This window comes from Panulirus ornatus, chromosome 17 (genome assembly GCF_036320965.1).
Source record: "Panulirus ornatus isolate Po-2019 chromosome 17, ASM3632096v1, whole genome shotgun sequence".
NCBI lineage: Eukaryota > Metazoa > Arthropoda > Malacostraca > Decapoda > Palinuridae > Panulirus > Panulirus ornatus.
The window spans coordinates 3,142,706-3,157,849 of NC_092240.1; the positions used below are offsets into that span (position 1 = coordinate 3,142,706).

The 15,144-nt window shown below is 38.0% G+C and overlaps 2 protein-coding genes across 7 annotated transcripts in view; one reads left to right on the plus strand and one right to left on the minus strand.

The window, feature by feature from the left end:
* Hmt-1 (ABC transporter ATP-binding protein/permease Hmt-1) overlaps window positions 1–9,306 on the plus strand; it is a 145,476-nt gene extending 136,170 nt beyond the window's left edge. For 3 of the 4 annotated variants that reach the window (XM_071671788.1, XM_071671787.1, XM_071671789.1), the window contains exons 14-16: window positions 1,627–1,767; window positions 4,205–4,326; window positions 8,607–9,306. In XM_071671788.1, coding sequence (XP_071527889.1) covers window positions 1,627–1,767; window positions 4,205–4,326; window positions 8,607–8,775 — 432 coding nt within the window. In that variant the 3' untranslated portion in view covers window positions 8,776–9,306. Of the gene's footprint in view, window positions 1–1,626; window positions 1,768–4,204; window positions 4,327–8,606 lie in introns of those variants that run through there. The other variant, XR_011713896.1, reaches the window with a different exon arrangement.
* Window positions 9,307–12,764: 3,458 nt separating this feature from the next.
* mdy (diacylglycerol O-acyltransferase) overlaps window positions 12,765–15,144 on the minus strand; it is a 98,097-nt gene continuing 95,717 nt past the window's right edge. For all 3 annotated transcript variants that reach the window (XM_071671792.1, XM_071671790.1, XM_071671791.1), the window contains one exon: window positions 12,765–13,233. In XM_071671792.1, the coding sequence (XP_071527893.1) occupies window positions 13,170–13,233 (64 nt within the window). In that variant the 3' untranslated portion in view covers window positions 12,765–13,169. The remainder of the gene's footprint in view (window positions 13,234–15,144) is intronic.

Below are 15,144 nucleotides of genomic sequence, written 5' to 3' on the forward strand. Positions count from 1 at the left end.
GAATAAAGGCAGACAGTATGAATTATGTACATGTGTATATATGTATATTTGCATGTGTGGACGTGTATGTATATACATGTGTATGTGGGTGGGTTGGGCCATTCTTTCGTCTGTTTCCTTGTGCTACCTCGCTAACACGGGAGACAGAGACAAAGCAAAATATATGTATATAATATATAATATATATATATGTGTGTGTATGTGAGTAGATGGGCCATTCTTTGTCTGTTTCCTGGCATTACTTTACTGATATGGGGAAATGGCAATCAAGTATAATAATTGTGAAAATTATACATTTTACCAAAGTTTGGTGTTGCACACCCATTCAACTTTTGGCCTTGAAATGGCATTCTCTGTGTGATGCTATGTTTGCCAGCTTTAAAACCTGGAGCCACTCTTGTCCCAGTTCCATACCTGATCTGATGGTGTATATTTTTTGTTTGTGATTTCCATTAGTTCCACTTTCTCACATTCTGCAGCCTCTACATCAGTTGTTATAGCCTCACCTGACATAGTCATATTTCTCAGATTGACACATCTGATAACATTATTGAGTCAGCTCTAGCTAGTATTAAGTTTTCTTTCTCTGACTGGTTCACTTTCATTCTTCATCGACTCCTCTTGAATCTCAATGTCTTTAGTCATAGAATACGGTCACAACCATATTTCTTGTATTCAGACTCTCAGAGCGTCCTCCATTTTTTCGCATGCTAGTGTCCTAAGATGCATTGCCATCTTCAAAATAGATGGCAGAAGAAAGGCTTTCTTAACAGATTCAGTTTTCATTATGGTGCAAATGCTGCTCTCATTAATGCCATACTGTAAAGCATCTGTTGAATCACTAGTCCCTGATTCAGGATTATTAAGTTTTTAAATTTTTTCTCCAAGATTGAAAAATATCTTACCCTCTTGGTAGATTTTTTGTGGTAGAAACACTTGCCAGACACTAGGCTTATCTTGACTGGTTCAACTAGGCATAAGTTTAGAAATATATGAGTGCCAAAAATGCATCCTTACTCTTTGAATACTAGCAGAGAACAGGTATGCTGGGCATAGTGGCAAACACAGCATTGGCATCCCACAGTGTGCAGCCAACTGAGATTGCAATGCATTCTGATGGCTTGTGGTGTAATGAAAAGAGTAATTTAGGCTCACATGCTGTATCAAGATAGTTTTATCAAATCATACTATATTTCAACACTGCTATGCAGTCCTATTGTGTTATGTGGATGACTGACCCCAGTTTTATCTAATGGTGCTAATGAAATTTGCTTGGGACAAGGAAATAGAATAGAAGAATACAGGAGGAAGAAAAATAGGGGAAGAGTGTGTGAAATGATGTATGTGAGAGAGGCATGTAAAGACAGGGATGAATGGAGAATCTTGCCTTGGCCATTCCCTTTATGGAAGTTCCTGGAGGGAATAGGCATCAGAGATAAAGGTAGATAGACATAAGGATTCCTTTCATACTGATAAAGTGCACCTTCCAATTTGAAAAATGAGGGTGGGAAAGGGTAGCTTGTACAAACTTGGTTTCCTCTAGATTTAAAGCCTAATAAAAATAAATGAATATCCAAGGAAAAATAGAAAACTTAAAATAGTTACGAATAACTGTTTCTAATCCAGGTGGGTGAGAGAGGGCTGAAGCTGAGTGGAGGGGAGAAACAACGTGTTGCTATTGCTCGCACTTTGCTGAAAAATCCAACTTTCATATTGCTAGATGAAGCCACCAGTGCTCTGGACACACAAACAGAGAGAAACATTCAGGTGAGAGAAATGGATGAAATGAATTTTGATTACTGATATTATGATGGTAAAAAATTGTAGATAAAATTTTTGGCATTAGTATAGTATTATATAGAGAGATTTTCATCTCATAAAGAAAGACAGTTTTTTTTTATACAACTAGAATCATTCAGATTTTTTTCAGTTATAAACATACTCTAAATAACTTTAATCATGAGGTTTTCAGGATTTTTTAAACATTTGATAGCTTATAATTCCTTGAGGAGCATAATTATGAGACAGACACTCTTATAGTCCAGAATACTCTGAGCAGGACAACCTTTTATTTTTCAGCACCATTTTTGATTTCTGTGTCATCTAGAAACTAAAGGTGTGACTTATTGAGAACCTCCTTCATGTACCATAGTCTATGTGCTCATCAGCTGATTTCACTTTTTCATTCACTTTTATTCACTCACTTTGCTTTGTCTTACTTTCAGTCTTCTAAATCATTCTTTATCGTTTCTGCTCATCCTACCCAATTATTTTACTATGATATGTGTTTTTTTATTTGGTAGGTAATGTTGTATTAATCCACACCCATCTTTATTGGATGTACCAAATTCATAAACCCATACAAAAGATGTTTCTAATAAAATGTATGTTTGATAGAACATCAGTGGAACATATTACAACATAACATAGAACAACCAGTATTAAAAGCAAGTGATGGTAAGTACTTAAAAGGGTTGGAGAAGAAAGTGGTGTTGTTTGGGAGAAGCTGAGTGAATTGAATGCAAGAGTAGATGAAGTGAAAGTTGGGGATATAAGTGTGGGGTACATATGTTGTACTCAGTGTAAGTGAAAATGGGGAACAGATTGTTGAGTTTTATACTGAAAAAGGATTTGTGTGAAAAAAGTGCATGCAAAATTATATATAGATTAGTGGGGTTGGGATCACTGGGCATAGCTGGATTTTTTGATAATTGAGAAGTATGGAAAAGAGAGTTTGTTTGGTGTGAATGTGCTGGAAGTGTCATTTTTTGGTAAAGATGAATGTAAAAGTTCGCTGTGGATTTAGGAAAAGAGGAATAAGTGAAAGAAGTGGTGAAAGTGAATGAGCATGAAAAAGAAGCCTGTTTGCAGAGATACCAAGAGAGATTAAGGCTCGATGAGAGGGAGTCAAAGGGAGTTGCTGCCCTGGGGTCCATTGAGGAGCCGAGGACTAAGCTCCTCTTATTTTCAAATCCCACTCAACCCTATATTAAATGTAAAACAGAAAGCCTGGACCTAACTTTATCATCATTATCATTACATAATGCACTCCTTGCACTTTGCTTGGATTATGAGCTCATTACTTTCTCCATTTAGGAATTTGTTAGTGAGTTAAAAGGTTACAAAAGAGAGCAGAATAACCCCAAAGAACCTCCCTGGGTCCCCCTTTCAATGGCACAATGGGTGAGAGATGTTGTTTTCCTCAGGGCTTGTTCTAGCCCTTGATACATTTGTCGATGAAGTGTGTGGCATGCATTTGGGAAAGTTGGCCTGTGAGACAGGGTGGTGAGTGGTGGTTTGATGAAGTTAAACTGTTAGTGAATAAGAAAAGAGAAGTGTGTGGATGATATCTGCAGGGATGGAGTGTGATAGTTTGAGAAGTGCACAAGAGAAAGGGCAGGAGGTCAAGAGAAAGGCATGCAAGCTTGAAAATACATCAAATGAAAGGTAGGGTGAAAAAATATTGATGAACTTCAAGGAAAATGAGAAATGTGAATAGTGTAAGGAGAACAAGAGAATGGATGGGAGCAACAATGAGGTGAGTGAATGGGGAAGTGGTAACAAACAAAGAAGAGGTGAAAGAGATGGAATGAATAATTTGCAGGACAGTTGAATGTGTTCAATGATAGGATGGTAGGTTTAGTGTGCTCACAAGGTAATCCTATGCTAGAAGGCAGAAGATGGATTTACCCTTAGGGTCTCATTAGGCTATTATTATTTTATTCCCAAAGAGATTTGGAGGGCTTTCACATTTGCTCATTGGCTTCTTCTGCAGGAAGGTTCTGCAAACTCATTTTCTTACATCCCTGCTGCCTTTTCACTTCATCTATTTTCCAAAAATTTTTCATCTATTCTATTAACCTTGTTGAAGATGCATGCTCACTTTTATATTTTGATAGCTTTTGTTTTTTAATATAAGTATGGAGGAGCTGCATTTTCAACTGAATCAAAATACAGTTGATGAACATATGCCAAATTAAGATGATTCCAGTTGTATTCTCTTGAACTATGCCATTATGCCAACCCCACAGAGGTTTAGATGTGCGATATTGTTTTGTAATAAAGATAGTTTTCGAATTATATTTTCTCTCATAAGGAGCTTTTATGTTGTGAAAACAAGGTTTATTTGATATGTAATAATGCATTGATTATAATGACTCACTGTTATTGTGTTTTTATTTTCTGACTCACATTTCTTTCATAGAGTGCACTACAGAGGGTGTGTACTGACCGCACAGTGGTGATAATAGCTCACCGTCTTTCTACAGTTATTCATGCAGACACAATTCTTCTTCTAAAGGATGGAATGATTTTAGAACGTGGCAGGTTAGTTTGTTGCATCTCTTTGTTTATAAACTCTTAAATGTCTAATTAAGTTTTCCTCTTCAATCATCAAAATTAAGATTTTTTAAAGAAAAGTAAAGAAATGGTGTTTGAAAGTAAACAGAGTGAAAGTTTAGATTTTGCAGAGCCATATTCAGTGAAAGAAGAAAGTGTATTATACTGTGTTATAGATATGGAGGGAGAAAGATGGGAAGAGGTGAGAGAATTTAAGTATTTAAGAGCTATCTTGGGTATATTTGGTGATATGGAAGGAGGGATAAGGAAGAGAGCAGTACAAAGTAGAAGAGTCATTGGGTCCCATGATAGAATAATGAAGGGTAGAAGTGTAAGGATGGAAGTGAAGAAAGAATTTAGGGACAGTATAGTCTTCCTAACACTGAAATATGCAGCAGACACATGGATGTGGAATGAGTCACAGAGATCAAGAATTCAGGCTATGGAAATGATTTATTTGAGTGGAGCAAGTGTTATGACTAGATAGAATGAAGAAAGAAATGACAGGGTTTATGAGAGATGTGGTATGTCAGGGAATGCAAAGGGGATGAATTGTATAGTGGTAGAGTGAGTGAAATGTAATACTTTGCAGTGGTTTGGACATGCAGAAAGAATGCATGAAACAGAGTTTACAAGAAGAGTGTATGATTGTACAATTAAAGGGGTTGGTGTGATAGGAAGACCACTTGTGACTTAGGAAGATAGAGTAGAAAAGTACTGGAGGGAGAGAAATGGTGGAAGAATACGTGGAATGGTGCAAGTGAAGGAGCCATGTATGGACAGAGATAAGTGGAGACTCTTTTGCCGTAACCACCCCCTTGATGGGAGTTCCCAGTGAAAAATGAACATCTGAGAAATAGATAGATTACTTTGGTTTGCTTCTGAGAGCTGGCTGCTTTTGTGCCCCCATCACTAGTTAGGGCATGCAATACTCAACATGATTACTGTGTCTTCGCAATCAAGGTTGGGTCATTTTGATAACTGTTTCTTTCCCTACACCTCGAAGCTCTGGAACTTTTATCCTCTCATATGTTTCCCAATAACTATGACCAAGCAAATTTTAAAAGACACGTCTTTTACTTTCTCCAAAATTCATAATTACTTTCCCTTGTCTCTATTCATTTATTTTTTATTAAGCATCTTTATCAGCCCTATCATATGCCTTCTCCAGAACCATAAATGCTACACACAAATCCATCTGTTTTTCTAAGTATTTCTCACATGTATTCTTCAAAGTAAACACCTGATCCACACATTCTCTACCACTTCTAAAATCACACTCCTGCTCCCCAATCTGTTGCTCTGTACATGCCTTCACCTTCTCAGTCAATACCCTCCCATACAGTTTTTAGGAATACTCAATGAACTTATGCCTCTGTATGTATACATGAAATCCGGCAAGGCAGCAGGAGTTGATGGTATTGCAGTTGAATTTATTAAGAAAGGGGATGACTGTGTTATTGATTGGTTGGTAAGGATGTTCATTGTATGTATGGATCATGGTGAAGTGCCTGAGGATTGGCAGAATGCACGTATATTGCCACCGTACAAAGGCCAAGGGGATGAAGTTGAGTGTTCAAACTACAAAGGCATAAATTTGTTGAGTATTCCTGGAAAATTGTATGGGAAGGCAATGATTGAGAGGATGATGGCATGTACAGAGCATCAGATTGGGGAGGAACAGTATGGTTTTAGAAGTGGAAGAGGATGTGTGGATCATGTGTTTACTTTGAAGAATATATGTGAGAAATACTTAGAAAAACATGGATTTGTAAGTAGCATTTATGGATCTGGAGAAGGCATATGATAGGGTTGATAAAGATGCTTTGTGGAAGGGCTTAAGAATATATGGTGTGGGAGGTGAGCTGCTAAATGCAGAGAAGTTTTCATCAAGGGTGTAAGGCATATGTATGAGTAGGAAGAGAGAAAAGTGATTGGACATGGCAGCAAATGGAACTATGGAAGTGGAAGTGAGTCACAGGGTGGGGGAGGGGGCAAAATTTCTGGGAGTAATTCAGAATGTGTGGAAAGAGAGAACATTATCTTGGGGAGCAAAAATGGTATGTTTGAAGGAATAGTACTTCCAACAGTGTTGCATGGTTACAAGGCATGGGCTATAGCTAGGGTTGTACAGAGGAGGGTGGATATGTTGGAAATGAAATGTTTAAGGACAATATGTGGTGTGAGATGGTTTAATCGAGTAAGTAATGAAAGGGTAAGAGAGATGTGTGGTAATAAAAAGAGTGTGGTTGAGATAGCAGAAGAGGGTGTGTTGAAATGGTGTGGACATACGGAATGAATGAGTGAGGAAAGGTTGACACAGAGTATATATATGTGTCAGAGGTGGAGGGAACAAGGAGAAGTGAGAGACCAAATTGGATGTTGAAAAATGAAGTGAAAATGATTTTGAGTGATCGGGGCCTGAACATGCTGGAGGATGAGGGGTGGGCAAGGAATAGATTGAATTGGAAAGATGTGGTATATCGGGGTCAATGTGCTGTCAATGGACTGAACCTAGGCATGTGAAACATCTTGTGTAAGCCATGGAAAGTATCTGAAATATCTGAAATATATTACATCTTCACAGATTATGAAAATGGAAGACTTTTTTTTTTCTAGGAATTTAGAACGAAGAAAAGAAGGAATGACAAAGAATTAGTAGAAATATGATGCAGGACACACTTTACATGCTTCATGGACTACTGGTAAGACTGCAGTTATCCAGTATCTATAAAGGATGTAGAGTTACCTGCTGTGTCAAAAGCAGAGGTCAGTAGTGGCAGATATGAAGGAGATATTGAAAGTATGATCCAAACTATCAAGGAAAATGCTCTTTTGCATGACTTGTGTGAAAATGAGAAATAGATATGGAACAATTTATATGAAGAATACATTGTTGAAATCATCCACATTATGTGGATGTGGATGATGATTTTGTTTAAAGTATGTTGCTCCTGGCAATGCACTTGTGGATTTAATAATTTGTACCTGAAACATATAGAGACAGGTTACAGCAGATCTCACCTGACAGGCTTTGACCATTGCCATTTGGTAAAGAAACTCCTTATACAGTTATTGTATTGTGCTTATAAGACTGATCATGAGGGAGTCAAATACAATTTTAATGCTCGAAATGCAGTCTCTGCATCTGCATAGCATTATTACAGAACACCAGAAATTTGGCTGAACCCTTATTGTCTTGTACCTCAGCAGATTTCTGGTAAATTTCATTAGGTCACATTCATGTCCATTTACATCAGTTGACACTGGGATTGTAGCCAAATTTCTCAACTTATTGAGATTTTCTAAATCTAGTACATTTGTAGGAGATATTCAAGATCTTGATGATGAATGGAGAAGTCTAGCAAGGAGGGCATCACCTTTCTTGCTTTGTATTGTAAGACTTTACTTGGGGACAGAAGAGAACACATCCACCATAGCTGAATGATAAAATCAAATCATATCCTCATCCAAGCACATATTGCAGTCATACAATGACAGAGTATAGCTCTAACATCCAGTATTATCTCAGTATGTTTATGTACATATGATTGAATTGAATGCCTGACTTATTCTCTTAATACAAGGGTTTCACTTAGAACATAAGCTGGTAGATAAACTTAAGAACTCTCCTATTTTGGCAACGGCATTTAATGCAGAGTACTTCCCACGTATTCCCTGCGTGTCGTAGAGGGCGACTAAAAGGGGAGGGAGCGGGGGGCTGGAAATCCTCCCCTCTCGTTTTTTTTTGTTTTTTTTTAATTTTCCAAAAGAAGGAACAGAGAATTGGGCCAGGTGAGGGTATTCCCTCAAAGGCCCAGTCCTATGTTCTTAACGCTACCTCGCTAATGTGGGAAATGGCGAATAGTTTGAAAGAAAAAGAAAGAAACATTGTTGAAATCTTTATTCATGAAGGGAGTATGTCAAAAGAAATTATGTAGTAGAAAGAGAAATGTATTAAATCATGCAGACTAAGGGTTATGAAATGTAGTTTGTGCAGCAAGTCCAACCAGACACATGGATTGATGCTGAAGATATCTATGAGAAAGATGAAGAACAGGGAAAAGCTAAACTCAGTGAGTGTAACTTTCTTTGGGATTTCAAAAATGTTGGACTTATGATAGTGTTGGTTGCTACCTAAATGCATGGAGACTCTTGGCAGGAGTCTTTTCATGATGTAACCACATAGGTTCCTTGACATATTGCAATTTTTTTCAGCAATTTAGTGTACATTTCATTTTGTATGATTATACTGTATTTTCTTCCAGACATGATGAACTGTTAGCATTTGGTGGTATGTACAGTAATATGTGGCAGCAGCAACTAGAAGCAAAAAACAACAATAGTGTCCTTGATGAAGGCACCAACAGTGATGAACAACCAACAAACGATCACCAAAATCCTCAACCAGGAGAACTGCAAAACCCTAGAGTTTAATGCTGATAATTAACTAGGTTATAAAATGGGTATTATATGGGACATAGAGTCACAGACTGTTTTAGGTGTTACTTGAAAGACTTCAGGAAGATCAGCATTTTTCATAATGATAAGAATCATTGCTATCCCTGGGATAGGGGAGAAAGAATACTTCCCACGTATTCCCTGCATGTTGTAGAAGGCGACTAAAAGGGGAGGGAGCAGGGGGATGGAAATCCTCCCCTCCCGTTTATAATTTTCCATAAGAAGGAGTGGAGAGGTGGGCCAAGAGAGGATATACCCTCTAAGGCTCACTCCTCTGATCTTAATGCTACCTTGCTAATGCAGGATAAGGCAAATATGAAAAAAAAAGAATCATTGCTACTGGAAAATTACATTTCTGTATGTACATATATTTTACTTTCTTTTTGCTTTTAAAATTCATTAAATTTCGTATGTAGATAATTATAGGTACATGTAGTACAGATGGTGAATAATACTGGATTGTCCCCTTTGGCATCTGTGTGTCAGAAGTGAAAGTTATCATGTATTGCTGGATTATTTTTTTCAGTCCTTTCGCTTCAAATTCTAATGAATGATAATAATGAATTATTAATTTGAATATACTGAATATCATATATAGATATATATATATACTGTTGATAACATGACGATCACACTAATCCTTGATGATAATGATGGAGGGATAATCTCAGTAGGAATTCAAATGATCTTATTTATTGAAACTACAATACACAACATGATTCATGGAGACAATCCGCCTCATCGGGTGTAAGCATTTCACAAAATTTAAAATCCCAACACAAGCACACAGGTTTATACACCCAGTTACTCCTATGCCAGAGTAGTAACTGTCCTGGCGATTAAAGGGGATGTTTGGAATGCCTTGTGGTTAAGGGGGCTTATGTACATAGGGGGTGGTTGTTATTTTGGGTAGCTAGATATATGTTCACTTATTCTTCATATGCTATCTTGTTTAGATAATTCTTTTATAATGATTTGGTTGATTATAGGTTGTGCTTTAAAGTTACTTGGGGACAGGTTAAAGTTATTATCATAAGCGACAGATTCAATGACTTACAGGAAGTGTAATCCAATGAGGGTGGAAATATCTACTGGGCGATTGTTTTCTTGGCAGTGCTTAGGAATAGCATTGCTATGGTCACTTCTGTGTACTGAAAGATTGTGCCAGTAGCATCTTTCAGTTTCTGTTTTACCTGTCCGGTTATGAACATCTTTACATGACTTACATTGAGTGGCATTAACACTCCCAAATTTCTGATGATTTGGCCAACTTTTGATAAAGGTCTTACTTAGAGTGTTGTTATATTAGAAGGCAACATTAAAAGCACTGATTTTACTACCAGTTGTACATTAGTTAAGTTGGGAGAATAAGGCAAAACCATACACTTAGATCTATCATCCTTTCCTTCATTATTTTTACATGATGTATAAAATGTCTTCCTCACTTTCCACAAAGTCTTGTTCACAATCCACTTAGGTTGACATAAATGCCTAAAAGTACGTCTTACATGGTTTCATTCATCTTCTAGACTTGAGGGAATCACGTATTTGCAGTGCTCTTAAAAGACATAGTTAGAGACATTTTTTACCGAATGATCATGCACTGAAAAATAATATGATTTTCAGCATTGGTAGGCTTCCTGTAGCTCTTGAGGATAAGTGATCAGATTCCCCACTTATCATCACATCAAGAATTGGCAGTTTGCCTTCTTGTTCCTGTTCATTCTTGAATTTGATGATAGGGTGAATGTTCTTTAATTCATTAAAGAAAACATTACAGTCTGAGGAAGGTGGCCATAAGGACTACACACCATCAATGTATCTGAATCAGTTTTTAGGATGGTTACTGATTGAAGTTTGAATTTCAGTCTCAAAGTGTTCCATGAATAAATTACCAAGAATGGGATGAAGGGAATTCTCATAACTAAACCAAACTAAACCAGAAAAGTGAGAAGAGTCTGATTTCTTTTCCTGAATAAGTTATGAAAGCGTCCTTCTTGAGCAGACATTTTCCTTTTAGACAAGATGCTAAAAGTTCAGCTTTACTTTCCCCAAGAGATTTGGCCCTGCTGAAAGATAGACGTGATATAAGAAAATGGATTGCATTTTTGAAATCAGCATCCAATACTACACTAAGTACACAAGCCATGTGTGATGAAAATTAACTGTTGACCAGTGTAATCATAATCAAATTACCTTTTACTTGATCTCTTTCTCATTCTTTACATTTGGTTTGATCAACCATGTTTCAGACTAGCCAAATTTGGGTCTTAGGTCCCCTTTCACAGTGAAGTAATCCTCATTTTTCACTTCCCTCATGACTTTTGCATCATCTGCAAACATACTTAGGTAGGATTCCATACCTTCAGACAAGTTAAGTCACCAAAAAGAGTGTTAGTCCCAGAACAAGAGTAATGGCCCCAAAAGCGAACTATGATACTCAGCAAGGCACCTCAACCCATTTGGAAATGGCTCCTCAAAAGTACTTATTTTATTCCCTCCAACTTCCAATCATCATAGGAGTTTCCCTCATATTCCTGCCTGATGATTAGACTTCTTAATCAGTCCTCCTTACTGTTGTGTCGAAGCCTTCTGGCAGTCCAGACACATAGTCTTTCCAGCTTTCCCTTTTGTCCAGGATTGAACTAACTCTCTCATGGAATTCTTAAGAGGTTAGTTTTATGTGACCTTTGCCTAAAATAATGCAGTCTCTTACTTAGAAAATTTCTATCCTGTAGATAGTCATCCACTTGCTTTCTAATAATCTTTGCCTGAACTTTGCATATCGTAATCGTTAGTGAGACCAGTGTGTAGTTCAACACCTATACTTGGTCTCCTTTCTTATATATGGGTATGACGTTTGCCATTTTTCATTTCTGTGGCAGTTTGCCTCTCTTTAGTGACTTCCTGGACAGTAATTCAAGTGGTTTATGTAGTAAATGTGCACACTTATTTAGCACATACTGCATATGCAATTACCTATTTGTACTGTATGTGGAAGGAGTATTACACTCAGGGGCCCTGTCTTTTAAACATTTTTCCACTATCATACATCATCTTGAACTTTTGTATGCTGTCTTTATCAACTGTGTGTGTGTTTGTGTATGTATATGTGAGATAATAATCATATTAATTGTCTACCAAGTGTTCGATGTTATAGCTAGATAACTTGAACACAAGTAGAATCTCTTGAGATGATCAGATTCACTGGAGTTATCAAAACATACTGTTCTCAGGTATAATCTCTACTAACTTACTATTATATATGAGGATATATAAACAGCGAGGGTGAGACATGAACTGACATGAGTAGGAACACAGCAGGACAAACAATCTTTTAAAGTACAGGGGTTACAGGGAAACTAACAAGTTTACTCCTAATATCAGCCACCGCTCCCATGCTGACTCCAGATTACCTAACTTACACGATTGCCACCTAGCCTTATAAAGAAATATGACTTAGGGAACTGAAAGTACTATATATTAAGGGGTAATTATCATTAGCACAGTTGGGCTGGTGCCTTAAGTATCATATAATGACACAACTTTTTACTTCTGAACTGGTGGAGGTACCTTATGATAAAAAAGCACAACACCTGACACTTGGCTTACATTGTTGTGTAATAGTTTGTGGTTCATTCACTTGCTTTACAGGAGACCCTTTTGCTTATTCACTTGTGACACAGGGAGTGGGGATAGATACTTATGGGGATAGATACTTATGGTTAACCCCCTGGGAGATGCGTGTTATGGTACTAGTTTCTCTCTCTTGAGAGAGAGACTTATGGTCTGCTGTGGTTATCTGATATGTATCTAGAAGCCTTGGTGAATTTGGTTTTAGTGATTACAGACAGGAATACAAGAAGGGCAAGACCCTTGTAGTTGACCCATTGGAATGTGGGGCCCATAACAATGATATTCCCATTCCCCTAAATATACAATAGGAGATCATGAAAAATAGACCATTAATGTACAGGAGTTTATTCATGTAAAATTTACAGCCAGACTTAGGAACTGTAGTAGATTCATGTGCCTTATTATCAAAGAAGCATCATAAGGCATATTTTGCCCATTATAAAATTCATACTATACAATATCATACAGTTCGTATCTGTAATACTGTAACAATCTCTATGAAATATATGGATATTTGCTTGAAAAGTAAATTTCGTCCAGCTAACATGCATAATTTTATGGCTACAAGTTGTTCCTGCACCAACCTCTGGAAAATTATATAAAATATATTAAAATTCTAAGGTAAAAATTATCTCACAAATCTAGCATAGTTGGATCAAGAGTCTTTACCATGTAATCATGGTAATAGACCATTATTCCTAGTGGCTGACCAAGGATGAGTGATGACCAAACAATCATGTTACCCCACCGTGGGCCAAATTTAGATTCAACTTTGGTGGAAATGTAACCCAATGGAATCTGAAAAGACATTTACCCATTTAGAAAGTCTGAGCAAATTCAACAAACTCTGAAGTATATTTATTAAGTTATTTAGGATTAGCCGAGAACCTCTTTCTTAGAAAGAGTCCTGGTGTTACCCAAGGTATCAGTGTCACCAAATGTGACTTTTTACTCACAATGCAACCTCTTGCAGGCAGAGTCTGGTAACATATGCATATTTGGGAAAGCTGAAGGTGACGAGTTGAAGTGATGTGAACATACGGAGGGAATGAGCAAGGAGAGGTTGACAAAGAGGATATATGTGTCAGATATGTTGGGGACAAGGAGAATAGGGATAGCAAATAGGAGACAGAAGGACTGAGTGAACAGTACTTTGAGTGTCTGGGACTTGAACCTGGAGCAAATTGGAGGTGGAGGGATGGGATTGAAAATATTTTAAGTACATGGGGCTAGAACATGGAGGTTGATGAGTGAAACAGGACATGAATTGGAGCAATGTGTTATACAGGGGGGGTGTCATGCTGTCAGTGGACTAAAGCAGAACATGTGAAGCATCAAGGAAACCACAGGAAGGTCTTTAGGGAGCAGTTGATAGGGGATTGGGATTTCTGTGCAGTGCACATGAAATCTAGATATTTGATGTGCACAAATGTGGCCCCTCTCTCTCTCTCTCTCTCTCTCTCTCTGCTCCTGGTGCTACCTCATCGTCGCAGTGTGGCCTTTGTTGTCTTTTCCTAGCGATACCTCGCACACGAGGGGGAGGGCGTTGTCATTTCATGTGTGGCAGGATGGCGATGGGAATGAATAAAGGCAGACAGTATGAATTATGTACATGTGTGTATATATATGTATACGTTGAGATGTATAGGTATGTATATTTGTGTGTGTGGACATGTATGTATATACACATATATGTGGGTGGGTTGGGCCATTCTTTCGTCTGTTTCCTTGCGCTACCTTGCTAACGCGGGTGACAGCGACAAGGCAAAATAAATAGTTTGAATGGAGAAAAACTGGAGGAAGTGAAGTGTTTTAGATATCTGGGAGTGGATCTGGCAGTGGATGGAACCATGGAAGCGGAAGTGGATCATAGGGTGGGGGAGGGGGCGAAAATTCTGGGGGCCTTGAAGAATGTGTGGAAGTCGAGAACATTATCTCGGAAAGCAAAAATGGGTATGTTTGAAGGAATAGTGGTTCCAACAATGTTGTATGGTTGCGAGGCGTGGGCTATGGATAGAGTTGTGCGCAGGAGGATGGATGTGCTGGAAATGAGATGTTTGAGGACAATGTGTGGTGTGAGGTGGTTTGATCGAGTGAGTAACGTAAGGGTAAGAGAGATGTGTGGAAATAAAAAGAGCGTGGTTGAGAGAGCAGAAGAGGGTGTTTTGAAGTGGTTTGGGCACATGGAGAGGATGAGTGAGGAAAGATTGACCAAGAGGATATATGTGTCGGAGGTGGAGGGAACAAGGAGAAGAGGGAGACCTAATTGGAGGTGGAAAGATGGAGTGAAAAAGATTTTGTGTGATCGGGGCCTGAACATGCAGGAGGGTGAAAGGAGGGCAAGGAATAGAGTGAATTGGAGCGATGTGGTATACCGGGGTTGACGTGCTGTCAGTGGATTGAATCAAGGCATGGAAAGCTGTGTAGGTATGTATATTTACGTGTGTGGACGTATGTATATACATGTGTATGGGGGGGGTTGGGCCATTTCTTTCGTCTGTTTCCTTGCGCTACCTCGCAAACGCGGTTGACAGCGACAAAGTATAATAAAAAATATATATATATATATATATATATATATATATATATATATATATATATATATATATATATATATATATATTCTGTGTACAGAATGGAAAAAGGTGAGAACAATGGAAGTAAGGGGAGTGGGGGAGGAATGGGATGTATTTAGGGAATCAGTGATGG